A 15083-nucleotide genomic window follows, 5' to 3' on the forward strand; every position below is an offset into this window, starting at 1 on the left:
AATATTTCCTCGGCGAGTAATTGGTAGACTGGATTTGGAAAGTAACTCCCAAAGTTTGACTTTTTTAATGTTTGACTTACCAACCAGCTAATAGAAATGTCGATTATTGGCCACTTAAGTTGAATGTAGGACGAATCTTGATCCAATTAATCGGGATTATGTTCTTCTTTTGGACACGTAGGTCCGCCTAACTTGTCTTGCAAAAGTAAGGAAAATTTCTTAGTTTGCAAACTAAGGTAATAGAGTTTCTATTACCACACCAATTTTTATTTATAACACACTAAATTATATGTAAAGTTATAAAATATTTAGGGTGTGTTTCTAAACCTTTAATTGAGTGTGAGAGTTGAACATTCAAGAGTTCAACTTTCCAAAGTTAATTGTGAAAGTTAATAGAGTCGTGCTCTAATGACATTGGATTTACTGTGATTTTTTACATTTTTGACGTAGAGGTACATACATAACTGTAGATGATGTTTCTTCGAGATATGAGTAAACACATCTATAGTTATGTGTGCACCTCCACGTCCGAAATGTAAGAATCGCAGTATATCTAAGGTCACCTTGGCATTAGTGAAATTAATAATAGCTTTAATGTTTGGTTGTTGAAAATTCACCCTAACAAACAATTGAAAGTTACTTTCCAAGACTCCATGTCTCTATACTATACTTTTTTTTTGATAACGAAGGGTATCTGGACCAGCTTACGCGCACCAGACTAATCCCTACGCCCCGCACCTAGGCTTTGCCCATCACGTGTTAATCTACACACGTGCGACAGTGTGTGGCCACCAACTTGAGACCAAAGAAGGAGCAGACTCCTTGACCCCAAGACTCCATGTCTCTATACCATACTCAAAGCAGTAATCCATTTCTTTCTCAATTTTTTTTTTCACTTTCTTAGATTGTATTTACCCCTTCAATGTAGCTCAAATAAAGAATCGTCTGCAATCGAACTATTATCTTCATCGAAATAAATCAAGCTATAGGTTTTTACTTCATGAGAAGAGGTGGTATTGAATGAATGATGGAGTGGTTATGCTTCTCTAATTAGTAAAAGGAAATGAAGAAGAAGAAGAGAATCCTAGATCTCATTTTTTTTTTTAAATTATGCCTCTATTTTTTCACTTGAGCCTCCATTTCCACCTTCGTCTTCCCCACTGCCAACTACGCCTCCAATCAAGAAATAGGAATGGAAGAAGGTGAAGATAAAGGAGGAGAGAGAGAGAGATCATTTGGTTAGAGTGCTTGTTGCGACTATGAGACAAGTGTTGTCAACATTCACCCCTAAGGGCGAATGTTGAACTTCACAAAAAACAAGAGATTTAAAGAGTTGATGGGTTGCTAACTTGGGAGTGTTATATTTCGAAATGCACAAAATTTTCCAACACATGTGAGTCGAAGACTAGCATGCTCAACTTTCGTTTATCAAACACACCTTTTAATTTTTATGGGTAAATCTCCATTTCGTGTGTTGAATATGACAAAATTATAAATTCAGTTCACTATTCATTTTAATTTTCAAAACATGCATTCGACATTTTTATAACCTACGAACTCGTGAGTTCGTCACTTTTAATATCTACGAATTCGTAAATATACTAACGAATTCATTGCTTATAAAAGTGACAAATTCACTCCAAATGCATGTTTTGGGAATAAAATGAACAGTATAGCAAAAATATAATTTGGACATAAATTGTTTACTTTTAGGGAAAGATCCTAATTTTGAAAGGATTGATATGTTATAAGTAAAAGTTAGTCTGACAACGAAATCTATCTCTATTGAATGGGTGCCTTAAGGGCATACATTAAAATGTAATAAATTCACTTTGAAAATTGAATTTTGTATCGAAAATGCCCATAAAAATATTTTCTTTTACCAAATTACCCTCCAATTTCCAAAGTATATTTATTGCACTTTAACGTAGATAGACAAACTTTCGCGACCGTTGGATCTCCTTAGATCCAACGGTCAATCTCGGTTAAAGACTTTATTTAACTCACGTGTTTTAAGTATTCACAGTAATTACAATTACCTCCCTGCCTCTTATTTTAACAAAAAACTTTCGACAGATCCCTCTTCTCTCTCTCTCTCTCTCTCTCTCTCTCTTTGTCTCTCATGGCGACGAAAAGAGGCGACTCTGAACTTAGTTCATCTTCAAAGAAAAAGAAGGGTTTAGAGATCGAAGGGTACCCTATCGAAGGCCATTCGATTGGAGGGCAAGAGACGTGCGTAATCTTCCCCACGCTCAAGGTAGCGTTCGACATAGGCAGATGCCCTCAACGTGCTATTTCTCAGGAGTTTCTCTTCATCTCCCATGGTCACATGGATCACATAGTGAGTTCTTCTCTCCCTACCCACCATGCTCATATTAGATTCCTTATCCTTTTCAAACTATCTTGCTCTTCTCCCCCCATATGCGCACTTTAGTGCACCTGAATCAACCGTTAATGAATCAGGGTGGACTTCCCATGTATGTCGCTACGAGGGGTTTGTATAAGATGAGACCTCCCACCATTATTGTTCCAACGGTTATTAAAGAGCATGTAGAGAAGCTATTTGATGCGCACAGAGCAATGGATCAATCTGAACTGAAACACAACTTAATCTGCCTGAATGTTGGTAAGGTTCGATTTTTATTTATTTTTTCTATTTTAATTTGGATGGAAACTTGAAATTTTGTTCTAGTTGTAACTTAATCTGCCTGAATGTTGGTAAAGTTCGTTCTTTTTTTTTTTGTTTTGTTTTGTTTTCTTCTGTTTTAATTTGGACAGAAACTTGAAATTTTGTTCTAATCGTAACTTAAGCTGCCTGAATGTTGGTAAAGTTGGACTTTTTTTAGGTTTTCTTCTCTTTAATTTGGAGGGAAACTTGAAATTTGCCAACAATTAATTCTAAGGGCAGTTCTAAAGTGTCTTTTTTCATGTGGTTGGCGGCTTTGAATCAGTTGCCAACAATTAATTCTCTTAGACGTAAGGGCTTTATCTTAATTGATTTTTGTTGCCTGTGCAAGTCTAGTGGTGAGTCGGTGGATTACATTCCGATTCATTGTGAGGTGGCCCGTGGGATTTGGTCTTTCTTTCTCTCTTTGTTTGAGGTCGCTTGGTGTTTTCCTAGTTCGGTGGTTCCTCTCCTTTTTAGCTGGAAGTTTCACTCTGTTTCTAGCAGGTGGACAATTCTTTGGAAGCTTACTCCATTTGCAATCTGTTGGGGCTTGTGGGGTGATAGGAACTTATGCACGTTTGAGGGGAAGAAGAACACCTTGCGGGAGATTTTATTTAGTGTTTTTGGCTTGTTGTTCTTTTGGAGTAAGCAATTCAAGGAGTTTAGATGATTCTTTTTTGAAGATTTTCTGTTTAGATGGGAAAATGTAATTAGGGAGTGATGTTCTTGCTTTTATTTGTCTTCTCTCCCCCTTTTGTCCCTGTATTTCTCCTCGAGGACTCCTTATCCTCTTTTCAATAAATTTTGCTTATCAAAAAAAAAAAAAAAAGAGGGAAACTTGAAATTTTGTTCTAATTGCAACTTAATCTGCCTGAATGTTGGTAAAGTTTGAATTTTTTTATTTTTTATTTTTGGTTTTCTTCGGTTTTAATTTGGATGGAAACTTGAAACTTTGTTCTCATTGTACTACTAGATAATTGGGTTGAAATTTTAATGTTTTTTTTTTTTGCTCTGTTGTCAAAAGCCCCACCTGGACCCTAGCTAGCCCTCGCTTTTCCCGCCTAGACCATCTAAGCGCCGCTTTAAGCAGGGTTTCAAATCTGGGGTTAAAATGCTAACTTTATGAAATAATTTTGTATAAATTGTGTTTTAATGGGTATTTAATCAATTTCAGAGCATAAGGGGTGCCTCAAATGTTTAGCCAAACTCGCGAGGCGTGTCTAAGATTAAAAAAACTAGTAGGTGGTATGTGTAAACGCACTTGTATTGCAAAATTTAGAATTTATGCATGATTAAAATTACTTTATAAAATTTTTATAGATTATTTTACATTTTCATAATTTTGTCATTTAATATATTGTAAAGGTCTTTTTGTAATTTAAAATATTAACGAAGGTTATTTTGAAGATAACATAAGGAAATGATATTTATGTTATTTTAGGAAACTAAAAACCAACTAACGTGGTTATAGGGTCGTGGGATTGTAATTTTATACATTTTGACAAGGATGATCTTGATAATGATAAGTTAGATGTAAAAGGTGAGGGCATTTTTGGTCTTCCACATTTTGGTGTCAACGAACATTTATTCCGCCTTATCTTATTATAACAAAAAAGATTTGTGAGGGGCATCAAATTACTTCAATATTTGTGGTTAAATTGTTTTCTTTTTCTTATAGATAAAGGGAACAAGGGAAAGTACAGAAGAAACGGAAGGTCGAGATGACCAATCCAAGAAAAAACAAATAAGAAAAAATGTGCTACAGCTCTGAAATATTACAAATACTATCCCAACGGAAAATGAAATCCTTAAATTGTTTTCATTTTTCTTGCATACTAGTTGTGTGGACTTACATGTTTGCTTAGTAGTTGGTAACTCAGTACTATCTTGGTAATGACATTCACGTTATTTTCTTACTCTTTTTAACATGACCTTTACTACATATAAAAAACTGAAACGTTAAATTTGTTTTGTCGTTTAGGCCCCGTCTAGGCCCTAGGGGGGTCCATCACTTAGGCCCCACCTAGCGCTTTTAACAACCTTAGTTTTTTGCATTTGCAGGAGAAGAGTTTCAGCTAAGAAAGGACCTTAAAGTAAAGGCATTTAGGACTTATCATTCCATACCAAGCCAGGTAAGTAAGTTATTGGCGAGTGTTCATTTCGGTTAATATGGATAAATTCAAGAAAGTTTTGGAAAAAAATAAATCAGGAAATTTTTGGGGTATATAGAAATGAGGTTTTTTGGTTTTGTACCAAAATCCATCAGCTTCAACCTCCCTAAAATCCTTATCTTGTTCTTGAGATTTGAATGTTGAAGAAAATAAAATTTTGAGGGTGAAGGGTAAAAATATTACCATGTTCAGCAATTAATTGATAAATCACTGATTCATTTGTTGATTCACTGATTTTTTCGGTTAGTTCCTTATTCAGAGTTTTTGTGACTATGATTAGAAGCATGGTTCTAAAATAGCCAAAGCGCTGTTATTATAGTGTTTATAATGGTACTTTTATGTTATTTGTTGTGTTGCACTACTTCATACAATGTCCATTGGGCTATTTTTATCCTTGATAGATATACAAATTATTAGACAAAGATCTAAAAGGAACTAAGTGAGGAGGTCGAATAGATCTACCTTCAATAGAAAAAGACCAATTTTGCAAATTTTAAAAGGCTGTTATTCACAAAACAGCATTTTCAAATGTTATTTCTGCATACTATTTTATAGAATATTAGTTAAGTTATTTAAAGATATATATTTTTATTAAAATAGCAGCTGGTTAGTGTTGAAGTATTTCCATAAATCTTTTAATTTACAGTTCATTTGATTTCAGAATTTTCTTTTCAGGAGGAGGGGGGGGGGGGGGGACTGGCTTTTAATATTTGGTAATTGAAGTATTATAATGACTGTTAAGATGGTAATGCCAACAACCTTTTAAACCCTTTAATGATTGGTAATGACCCTTTAAACCTTGGTTATAAGAGTAATCCATTGTCCTTTTGCTGGAGAAGTTTGGGTGCATTTTCTTTCTTTATTTGGGATTAATTGGTGCTTTCCTGCATCTCTTCTTACTTTATGCAAGAGTTGGCTTATAAAAAACCTTCCTTTGAAATGAAGAATTCTTTGGTCTTTCATCCTGTTGGTCATCTGTTGGGGCATTTAGTTGGAAAGAAATAGCTGGGTATTTGAAGGGAAGGAGCACTTGTTGCCAGTGGTGTTGATATCTATTTTGGAGCTTGTTTACTTCTGGGCCAAGCAGTTTCGCGAATTTAGAGGGAGTTCTTTTGAAGATCTTTTAATTAGATGGGAACTCTTTTGTAATGATTGAGGGTGTTGTTTTGGTTTGGTTTTAGCTTCTTTTCTTTTGTTCTTGTTTTGTTTGGTGGATGTCTTGTTCACTCATCTTTTCGTTTTGATAAAATCTTTTTTGCTTTGTTTATTGGAAAAAAGTATATATATTTAGGTATGTATCATCTGGACTTATTTGTAACTTGTCTCTCTCAAATTCATGTCAGGGCTATTTACTATACTCTGTACGACAGAAACTTAAGCAGGAGTATATTGGCCTTCCCAGTTACGAGATCAAGAGCTTGAAATTTTCAGGTGTGGAGGTCTGTCTCTTTTCAGTCAGATCCATCAACCATGCTAAACCATTCGATTTTATATTTCAAATTTTGTCTATTTTATCTATTAGTTCATCTCGATTGCCATTTTTTTTCTTTTTGGTTTTCGTTTATCGGGTTTCTTTCTTTATTTTTTATTTTGTTTCCAAAGACTGGATTTTAATGGAACTAGTTCTACATATTGGCAGATTACGAATACTGTGACAGCGCCTGAGATTGCTTTTACAGGGGACACCATGTCTGACTTTATATCTGACCCAGACAATGCTGATGTTTTAAGAGCAAGGATTCTCATATTGGAGGTACTCCACTATGTCTTATGGTTCGCTTGACTCGTGCAACTTGTCTTATGGTTCACATATTGGAGATACTCCAAGTTGTCTTATTTTTCTTTTGTTTCTCTACTTTTTCCATGCAGAGCACATTTGTTGAGGAAACAATGACAGTGGCGCATGCTAGAGACTATGGTCACACCCATTTGTCTGAGGTCCACTCTTTGAATCAGATCTTCAATCCCTTCTATGTTTTACTTTATACCTATTACGACATCACTAACACTTTCCTTACTAACCTAGTAAGATTTTAAGCCTTACTAAGGGTCGTTTTGCTCAAATGGATTACCACATTGGCAATCCAACACCACAGCCCTCTAGATTTCATGGAAAAATTCATATCCAAAAGAAAAATACTTTTGGGTTCGATCAAAGTTTTGAAAATGGACGGCTACTGAACTTCCAGCTAAAGCCAAATTTAAAATAAAAATTCAATGGTGAAAAATAACTTTTTTTTTTCAAAGTTCGTAGAATTTTGTCCTCTACAACCCTGAAGCATCGGATCATGGTTTTAGATGCCACAAGTTGAGCCCAAGGACACTTATTAAGGGTGAAATCCTTAGTAACTTAGTAAGGCTAGTTGGACTCTTATGACATAATATAATCTTTCATCTCGTAACTTATTTTTTGTTATTTGTCTTTTTGGGTGCAGATAGCGAGTTACGAGGATAGGTTTGAAAACAAAGCAATTCTTCTAATCCATTTTTCAGCTCGCTACCAACCAGATGTAGGTTTCCTCGCTTTCAAAATTTATTTTCTTATTTGTTTTTTTTTTTATTAGGATTTTAATTACAAGAAATATTTCCATCGCTCACATTGTATTTGACCTTGTCCGTCCTCTCCCAGTATCTTAGTGTCCATAGGTTCATCAATCACGGAAGTTGATTAGGGGCCCACTCTTGACTTGCTAACTTCATTGTTTTTAGCTCTCCGAGCTCTAGTTATGTAATGGAAGTTTATGATCCTCCAACTGCGGGGTGGGGTTGGGTTTTGAGAATCATAGTCACAAAATTTTCCAGAAACTCGTAAAATTCTCCAAATAAGGAACTAGCTGATTAAATTGGCGAATCAATGACTTAATAGGCGAATATGATAACATTTTTTTCCCTTCACCCTCATAATTTCATTTTCTTCGACAGTCAAATCTCAAAAAACAAGATAGGGTTTTTAGGGAGGTTGAAGATGATGGGTTTTGGTAAGAAACCTATAAAAACATTATTTGTATATTTCCCGATTTTAGCTTTCCCAAATTAACCAAACTGAACCCCCCGCCAATACTTACCAAATCTGAACTTTGTTACTATGGTCAGAATAATGCATGGCGCCTTGATTTGATTTTTGGGTGGACGGCCTGTTTGGTACCTGATTGAAGGGTCCATTGCAGATGATGGACCCAGGTTGATCATAGAATACAACTTTTATTTATTTATTTATTTTTTCTTTCTTTTTTTAAATAATTCTGATCTTTCTATGTGATTATGGTTTATCAGGAAATTCAGGCAGCTGTTTCTGCATTGCCGCCCAGGTTGGCAGATCGGGCTTTTGCACTCACAGAAGGTTTCTGATGAGAAGTTCGAAGGCAAAGTTGTTCTTACACAGTTACATCTTTATTTATAATGTTTTGCATTTGAGTCGTAATTTTCTGACGCCCCCCTTTGACATGCACCCCCTGACGTGGCATGGGCTAGAACCATAGATCTTTTTCCTTGGAATACACAACTGCACATCCCCATAAATATGTGCAGTTGTGTATCCCGAGGACAAAGATCTATGGTTATAGCACATGCCACGTATGGGAGTGTATGTCAGAGGGGGGCATCAGAAAATCACTATTGTTTGCATATTTTTACAACAGGTAATGAGCCTTGTAATTTTCCATGATGACTAAATTTTGGTTTTTTACATACTTGCATGGAATCCTTTATAATATTGTTACTGTGCAGTAAGGGCTTGGGGCTCTTATGCCTTCTGTTTTGAAAAGCCTATAATATTTTAATTCATTGCTCATTTTCTTATAATATTTGGTCATATTTCCTCGGTCTGTTCCGCATTAATTGGGTCTTTCCGCATAAGTTTTTCTCAATGTTAGTTGAGTGGGTTAGTAATGACTTCCATTCCAGAAAAAAACTCATGTGAGCTATGCTTCCCTCGACTATTGCTTAAGGGGTTTGGAACGAAAGAAATAACAGGGTGTTCAATAGTAAAAGTAGAAGCTCTCATACAGGTTTCTTGGAGATATTGGGCTCTTTGTACCTTTGGTCAAAACAGTATAAAGAGTTTGTGGGATTTTCCTTCGATGACTTTGTATTTAGATGGAACTTTCTTTGTAATCATTGATGTTTTAGTTTTTCCCTTTTGTTCTTTGTGAGACTTCCTAGGCCTCTTTGTATTTTGTGTTTCCCTTTTTCAATATATTACACTTTTCAAAAAAATAATAATAATAATAATGGGAACCCATCCATGGTTTCTCCACATTTAAATATTGATTTTAAAAACTTTTGGGAATGGTGAGTTATCAACTGTTAAGCCAGTTAAAGTGCTGTCAATGATTAATAATTTATTTTGTTCAATTTTTTAAAGAGTTGTGCTGGAGTGACCTCATATCGCACATCCTTCCATGAAAGTGTGTAGGAACCATATATGCTTTTTGACTCATATCTCAATGAAAAGCATCTATGGTTCTTGCACACTTTCACATCAGGCTGTGTGGCGAGAAGTATTGTATAAATATATGTAAATTGTTGAGATGTTTGGATTGTGTGTGAAGAAGACGAATAACAGTACTAGAATGATTGTTTTTTATACATGTTGGAGGATTTTAAAACAAGTGAGACAAGAACTGGCATGGATTAAGTTAAAAGAAGATATATGATCATGTCTTGCTTGAAATAGTTCATGATATATGGTTAAATGGTGAAATATGATTCAGGGGACTAGGACATGGTGTGACATCTAAGCCTCGTTGAATTTTAAAACTAAGGGTAATTTAGATATGCCCTCCACGTTTTGGTGAATATTTGAGATACCCATGTTTCAAACGGATAACGTCCTTCCTTGAACTCGTTTTACTCTGGAAGATTAAAAAAAAATCGATGCGACTAGCCAAATTTTCTCGAAGATTCATATTTACCTTTTATTCTTCCTGTCATTCTCCTAATCACACTGTTATATTCTCACCCACCAGTCCATTAGAGTTGTTATCTTCATCACTAGAATTAGTGATGAACTATATTGCAATAAGCTTTGAATTCAAACCTCTGTCAAGTGCCAGTTTTTAATTGGCCTTGAGGTACTCGGAAGCTCTATCGATGACATGGGACACTTGATCAGTCTTATATATGATATTAAAAGTGGATTAAGAGAAGAATGGCTAGTTTTTTTATTTATTTATATTATAGGTAAAGAGTCTCCCCAGCCATACTAAGGTTCCTTGGGCTCACCTCTTGGTATCCAAAAACATGATCCAACAGGGTTGTAGATGACAAAATTCTATGAATTTTGGAAAAAAAAAAAACAAAAAAGAGGTGGTTTTTCACTGTTGAGTTTCATTTTTAAGCTCGGAAGTTATGCAGAAGTTCAGTAGCCATCCAATTTCAAAACCTTGCAAGGGCGGTTGGTATGCGCAGCCCGCCAAAGCAATTTTTTTTTATTTTTAAAAACCTTAGATTTAGTCAAAAATATATTGTTATTTTTTATCCCAGTTTTTCGATGAAACTTAGAGAGGGGCTGTTGTGTTGGATTTCTGATCCATTTGAGCAAAACGACCCTTATTACGAAAGGGTTTCACATAGGTAAATTGTTAGTGTTTTCTAGTAGCTTTAAAAAATGAGTTGCTACAGCGACCTCAATATGGACCTAACACTTTCAAGTCTGAGGTCACTTCAGCGTTACTCTTTGAAAAAAAAATGCTGAAAATTACAAGTAAAAGAAATAAGAACCATAAGAACAACGAAGAAAGAAAGTTGAAACTAAATCTGACTATAGAGAATCAAACCTCCAAATAAAAGCAATTAACAGCTCAAACTTGGTAATTCAATTGTGTAAATCAGATATTAACATGGCTAGTTATAGAAAAATTGCTAACCCCTTCTCTTACAACTAGACACAACAAAGGTCTGTTAAATTTGCAGACTCAAATTAAAATTTAATAAATTAAAAACAAAACAGTTTCTTCCCCTTCCACCAAACTATCTCTGATAATATAGTATCCCAGCACCAGTGCCAAGCAAGCAAAAAAAGCCCACATTACACTCTCCCAACACACACTCCTATTAATTATATTATCATTTCAATGTTGTCATCTAATCACACCCCAATGAAGAGAAATTGGTAAAGTAAGGTTTATATTAACAGCATTAGAGCCATTGGACCATACGTGGAGATCTCATCAGTTTCTAACAAGACATACAAACTAAACACTTCACCGTTGTGGTGCTGGCACACAGCTTGGCCAACACTGAAATTGATATAACGTAGTAACAACTCAGCTAAGTTTGGTAAAATGAAAAACATATATCACTTAAATCTTAAACTTGTCGCATAAATATAAAATATTGAAGCACATGTACTTCTGAAAGATCAATATGATTTAAAGATAAGCTAGTTCGTCAAGTATCACTAACAATAGTTGCCAAAACCCTTCTCATCACGTAAGTATAAAGATATGGGGATAATAAGCATGATATGACAGGAATCAAGAGTATCTGGACACAAAATGGTGCTCAATGAAACATGTTAACCCTTGAACCTATTATATTCATAGTTCTCCCCTTCTCCAATATATCAGTCTTTTGAAGTAGTTGGTTGGTTAACATGGTATCGGAGCGCTAGGTTCGCATAGTTCACAGGTTTGATTCTTTCCACCCTTATGGGTGAGGGTAAGTGTTGAGTGTATATTTTCCTCCACTCTTGGGTGTGTCGTACCCCAGTTAAGTCAATTTTCCTTGACTCTTGGGTGTGTCAGCCCCCTTATACTCATAGTTCTCCCACTCATGGTTTAAAATATCGTATCAACTGAATGTTTCGATTAATGAAAAAACCGATACAATATCAGCCAATGCATCCAATACAAACTAATATCTTCCCGAAACATTCAATATTTCGGGGTCAATGTTTCGTATCAGACTGGGCTGTTAGCAATAGATCTCGACTGATTCATTCTTATACATTCCAATATTTAAACCATGCTCCCCCTCTCCAACAGATTGGTCTTTTGAAGTAGTTGGTTGGTAAACAAAACACAATCCACCAAAATAAGCAGAGGCGACCAACATTAGCTGGATAACCAAGAATACCACCAAACGAAGTCTGGTCAACTGGATTATATTCTAATGGGGATTCATCAGTTCTTTAGGAGAAGAGTGCATGAACCAACACAAAACAAGGAAAAGGAAAGGAAAAAAACAGGTGAGATACAAGTAAAAATACACATTTTGGTGGTTGTACCATGGTCCTTCTGAAGCAAAAGCATCATCAACAAAGCATTGTCCCAAAAATTTGGGGTAGGCCGAACAAACCTTGTTCCTCCATTCAATTTTGTCTTATCATAATCAAACAAAGTACCAATCTTAATTCAGTAACTTACCTCTCTTGGAAGAAGACAAAGGGTTGTAAGATGTTCATTTAATATCATCAAAACTGCTTTCTCTTGCTTCTAAAGATCTTGTCTCTTCTTGAATAGACATAAAAGAAAGCGAAGGAACCAAAAGCAGCCACCGATAAAGCAGCCCACGGAAATGGTGGATCTTTGAAACAAACAAGAGAGGCATCAAGTTGTTGCGATGCAGAGTAAACAAGAGAGTGGACAGCAAATAGATCGTGATCGGAGGACCTAATGTAATATAAAGCCATCTTGAAATCCATATGAGACAATGCAGATGTCGCTTTGTCCAACTTATACTTGAGCAAATTCCACCTCTGCACAAACTCAACATGTCGACCTTGTTTAAGAAGAAATCTATCTCCCCCATGAGCGGATACCGAGTCAAGCACATCGATAGCACTTGTAATAGTGTAATTCAAAGAAGTTAAAAGAGTATTTCTCCGGGCGGCGTCCTTCTGCACGAACGACAAAGATGAAGTCTCCGAAAATGGACCAAATGGAGTCTGCCCAATACTCCACGTATAATCCACTAGTGTACTATTATGTCTTGGACTCCACAATAAATGGGTCGGTGAGACTCCCCACATACTCTGAAGAATCGAACCCACAAGTGATCTCTCAAGCTCCCGCGTTTGTGTGATCACATGACGACCATTACAGCTATAATCACTCACAGTTTGAGTACTCTTTGTCCTGACTGCAATAACCATATCTCTAAAAGCAACGGATTGGTGGTACCGATCAAGCAACAACAACTTGTGGATATCCAAATCAAAAACATAAACAGGAAGAATCCTACCAAATTCCTCCTCGTGTACACCCGCCGCCCTCCTCAACTCCTCAACAGAATCCGAAAGTATCTGATGCAAACGTTTCGAATCTAAATACTCACTAACAATTAGTGTGAAATTGGTAAACAAGAACCTCGAAGTGTACGAATTAGTTGACCGCGAAATTGCAAATGAACATATTGAACAATCAGAGAAACGAACATCGTAAGTCTTAAACCTCAATGATTGATCCCCTAACAACAACCCACCATCCTTAACCTCATCCATAAATGTTTTCTCAATCGACTTCCAATCCAAACCAATTGAATCCTTATTTTCAGACCCATGAACATGAATGAATTGCACTATAAGAGAATTCTCAAACGGAATCGAAATTCTCAAAGAAGGAGCCAAAAGTACCTGATAAGCACTCCAAACCAAAGATGCCAAATCCGAAAGCAACGCCTTTTGCGACTTGGGTCGTCCGTGCAACGTTGCCAACGGGTGAAATTCTCCTCTCGGAAGAACTCCATCGCCTGATAAACCCGGACCGTAATCGACGGGTCCAGCAGCCAAATCAATCCAAATATACCTCTCTTTTCCAGTCCAAATGGTACCCAAACATTTGGTAAACGCAGGCGAAGAATCGGATGAACCCCCAAATCCGTAATTATACGCATAGGGTTTCGATTGGGGACTCAAGTTAAGCAAATAAATGTAAACCCCTTGAACAGGTTTCTCCTTTTCGAAATCCTTCTTAACAATTTCGTCGACAATCGAATAAGGGACGGAGTGGAGAGGCGATCGAAGACTGGATGGAGAGTTTTCGATCGAAGATCGAATTGAGTTGAAGATTTGGGTTTCGAGATTGGATTTGGAGTGAGAGACATCGAGATGGAGAGAGTGATGGATGGAGAGATGATGTGGGTTGGAACCGATTACGTGGAATCGATCAGAGAAGTGTGTTGCAGAGATGAGGGAGGAGAGGAGGGTTTCAGAGTCGGGAGAGAAGGAACCAACGAGTTTGACTTGAAGAGGGATTGAGACTTGGAGAGAGGAGAGAGATTGGTGGGTGGTTGGGGTGGAAGAGAGAGATTTCTTGAGAGATGAAGAGAGAGCGAGGAAGGAATCGTTGGAGGCTTGTGGGTCGAGACGAGATTGTTTGGAGAGGAATGAGTCGAGACCGAAGATTGAAAGAGATGAAACTGTGGATGAGAGAAGGATAAAGATGAAGAAGAAGAGAGAAGAAATGGTGGTGGAGGTGAAGATCGCCATTAATTTCTGGTTTTTTAGGGTTTATGGTTGAAGCATTTCTGGACTTTGGAGAGGAAACTCGAACTATTGAACATGACAACTGATGATCAGTGATTTTAGTGTCTAAAACTCGTCCGATTTAGAATGGAATCGAAAGAGTTTATGAAAACTCGGCCGAGGCAAATGGGTTCGATGTTTTTCCATAAAATATAATTAATTTAGACATACCCCTCTACGTTTGGTTGAATATTTGAGATACCCCTTTTGGTTTTCAAATTGATGATATGCCCCTTGATCTTCTTAATAAACTACCAAATGTCCTCATCTCCAACTTCCGAAAAGAGAGAGAGAGAGAGAGAGAGAGAGAGAGAGCTGCTATTGCCCACCAACTTTGGATAACACCACACCAATTCCGATGTAAGTCAATCTCCATTTCGTCCGTTGAATATGACAAAATTCCAAGTTAGATACATTGTTCATTTTAATTTCCAAAACATGTATTCGTCATTTTTATAACTAACAAACTCATGAGTTTGTCACTTTTAATATCTACAAATTTGTAGATATACTAATGAACTCTTTGATTATAAAAATAATGAATTCATACAATTAATTGCCCAAGATTTGGGGAAAATCCCAATCAACAAAAAATTGCACATAGTTAGGGTGGCCTTAACAAAAGTTGGTGTGGAAATGTTATCTCTAAAAAAATTCCTTGGTTTTTCTCATAAAATCCGTTCTTAATTCTCTTTAGCAAATTCTTTTTGTCTATTATGCCTTACGTTCAATACATTATTTTCAACCTTACCTTAGCCCTTCGAGGAGCGAATCCTCT

The 15083-nt window shown here is 36.4% G+C and overlaps 2 protein-coding genes across 4 annotated transcripts; one reads left to right on the forward strand and one right to left on the reverse strand.

The window, feature by feature from the left end:
* The first annotated feature begins 2078 nt into the window (after window positions 1–2078).
* TRZ1 (tRNAse Z1) lies at window positions 2079–8640 on the forward strand. 3 transcript variants are annotated; one of them, XM_086453438.1, is made up of 9 exons: window positions 2079–2341; window positions 2464–2626; window positions 4730–4800; window positions 6183–6278; window positions 6479–6592; window positions 6709–6777; window positions 7275–7349; window positions 7933–8019; window positions 8113–8640. In XM_086453438.1, exons 1-8 carry the CDS (start codon window positions 2123–2125, stop codon window positions 7990–7992), a joined length of 867 nt encoding a protein of 288 aa, XP_086309564.1. In that variant the 5' UTR covers window positions 2079–2122; the 3' UTR covers window positions 7993–8019; window positions 8113–8640. The 3 variants fall into 3 exon arrangements, with proteins under 3 accessions (XP_086309564.1, XP_086309563.1, XP_086309565.1); XM_086453437.1 differs by lacking the exon at window positions 7933–8019 and having other exon boundaries at window positions 2081–2341; XM_086453439.1 differs by lacking the exons at window positions 2079–2341; window positions 7933–8019 and adding an exon at window positions 3023–3312 and having other exon boundaries at window positions 2490–2631.
* Window positions 8641–11913: 3273 nt separating this feature from the next.
* Window positions 11914–14347, reverse strand: LOC147394962 (uncharacterized). Its single transcript, XM_086453436.1, has one exon. It carries the CDS (start codon window positions 14267–14269, stop codon window positions 12254–12256), a length of 2016 nt encoding a protein of 671 aa, XP_086309562.1. The 5' UTR covers window positions 14270–14347; the 3' UTR covers window positions 11914–12253.
* Between the last annotated feature and the right edge of the window lie 736 nt (window positions 14348–15083).

Source organism: Akebia trifoliata, chromosome 9 (assembly GCF_017979445.1).
Source record: "Akebia trifoliata isolate Shusen 1 chromosome 9, ASM1797944v1, whole genome shotgun sequence".
Lineage (NCBI taxonomy): Eukaryota > Viridiplantae > Streptophyta > Magnoliopsida > Ranunculales > Lardizabalaceae > Akebia > Akebia trifoliata.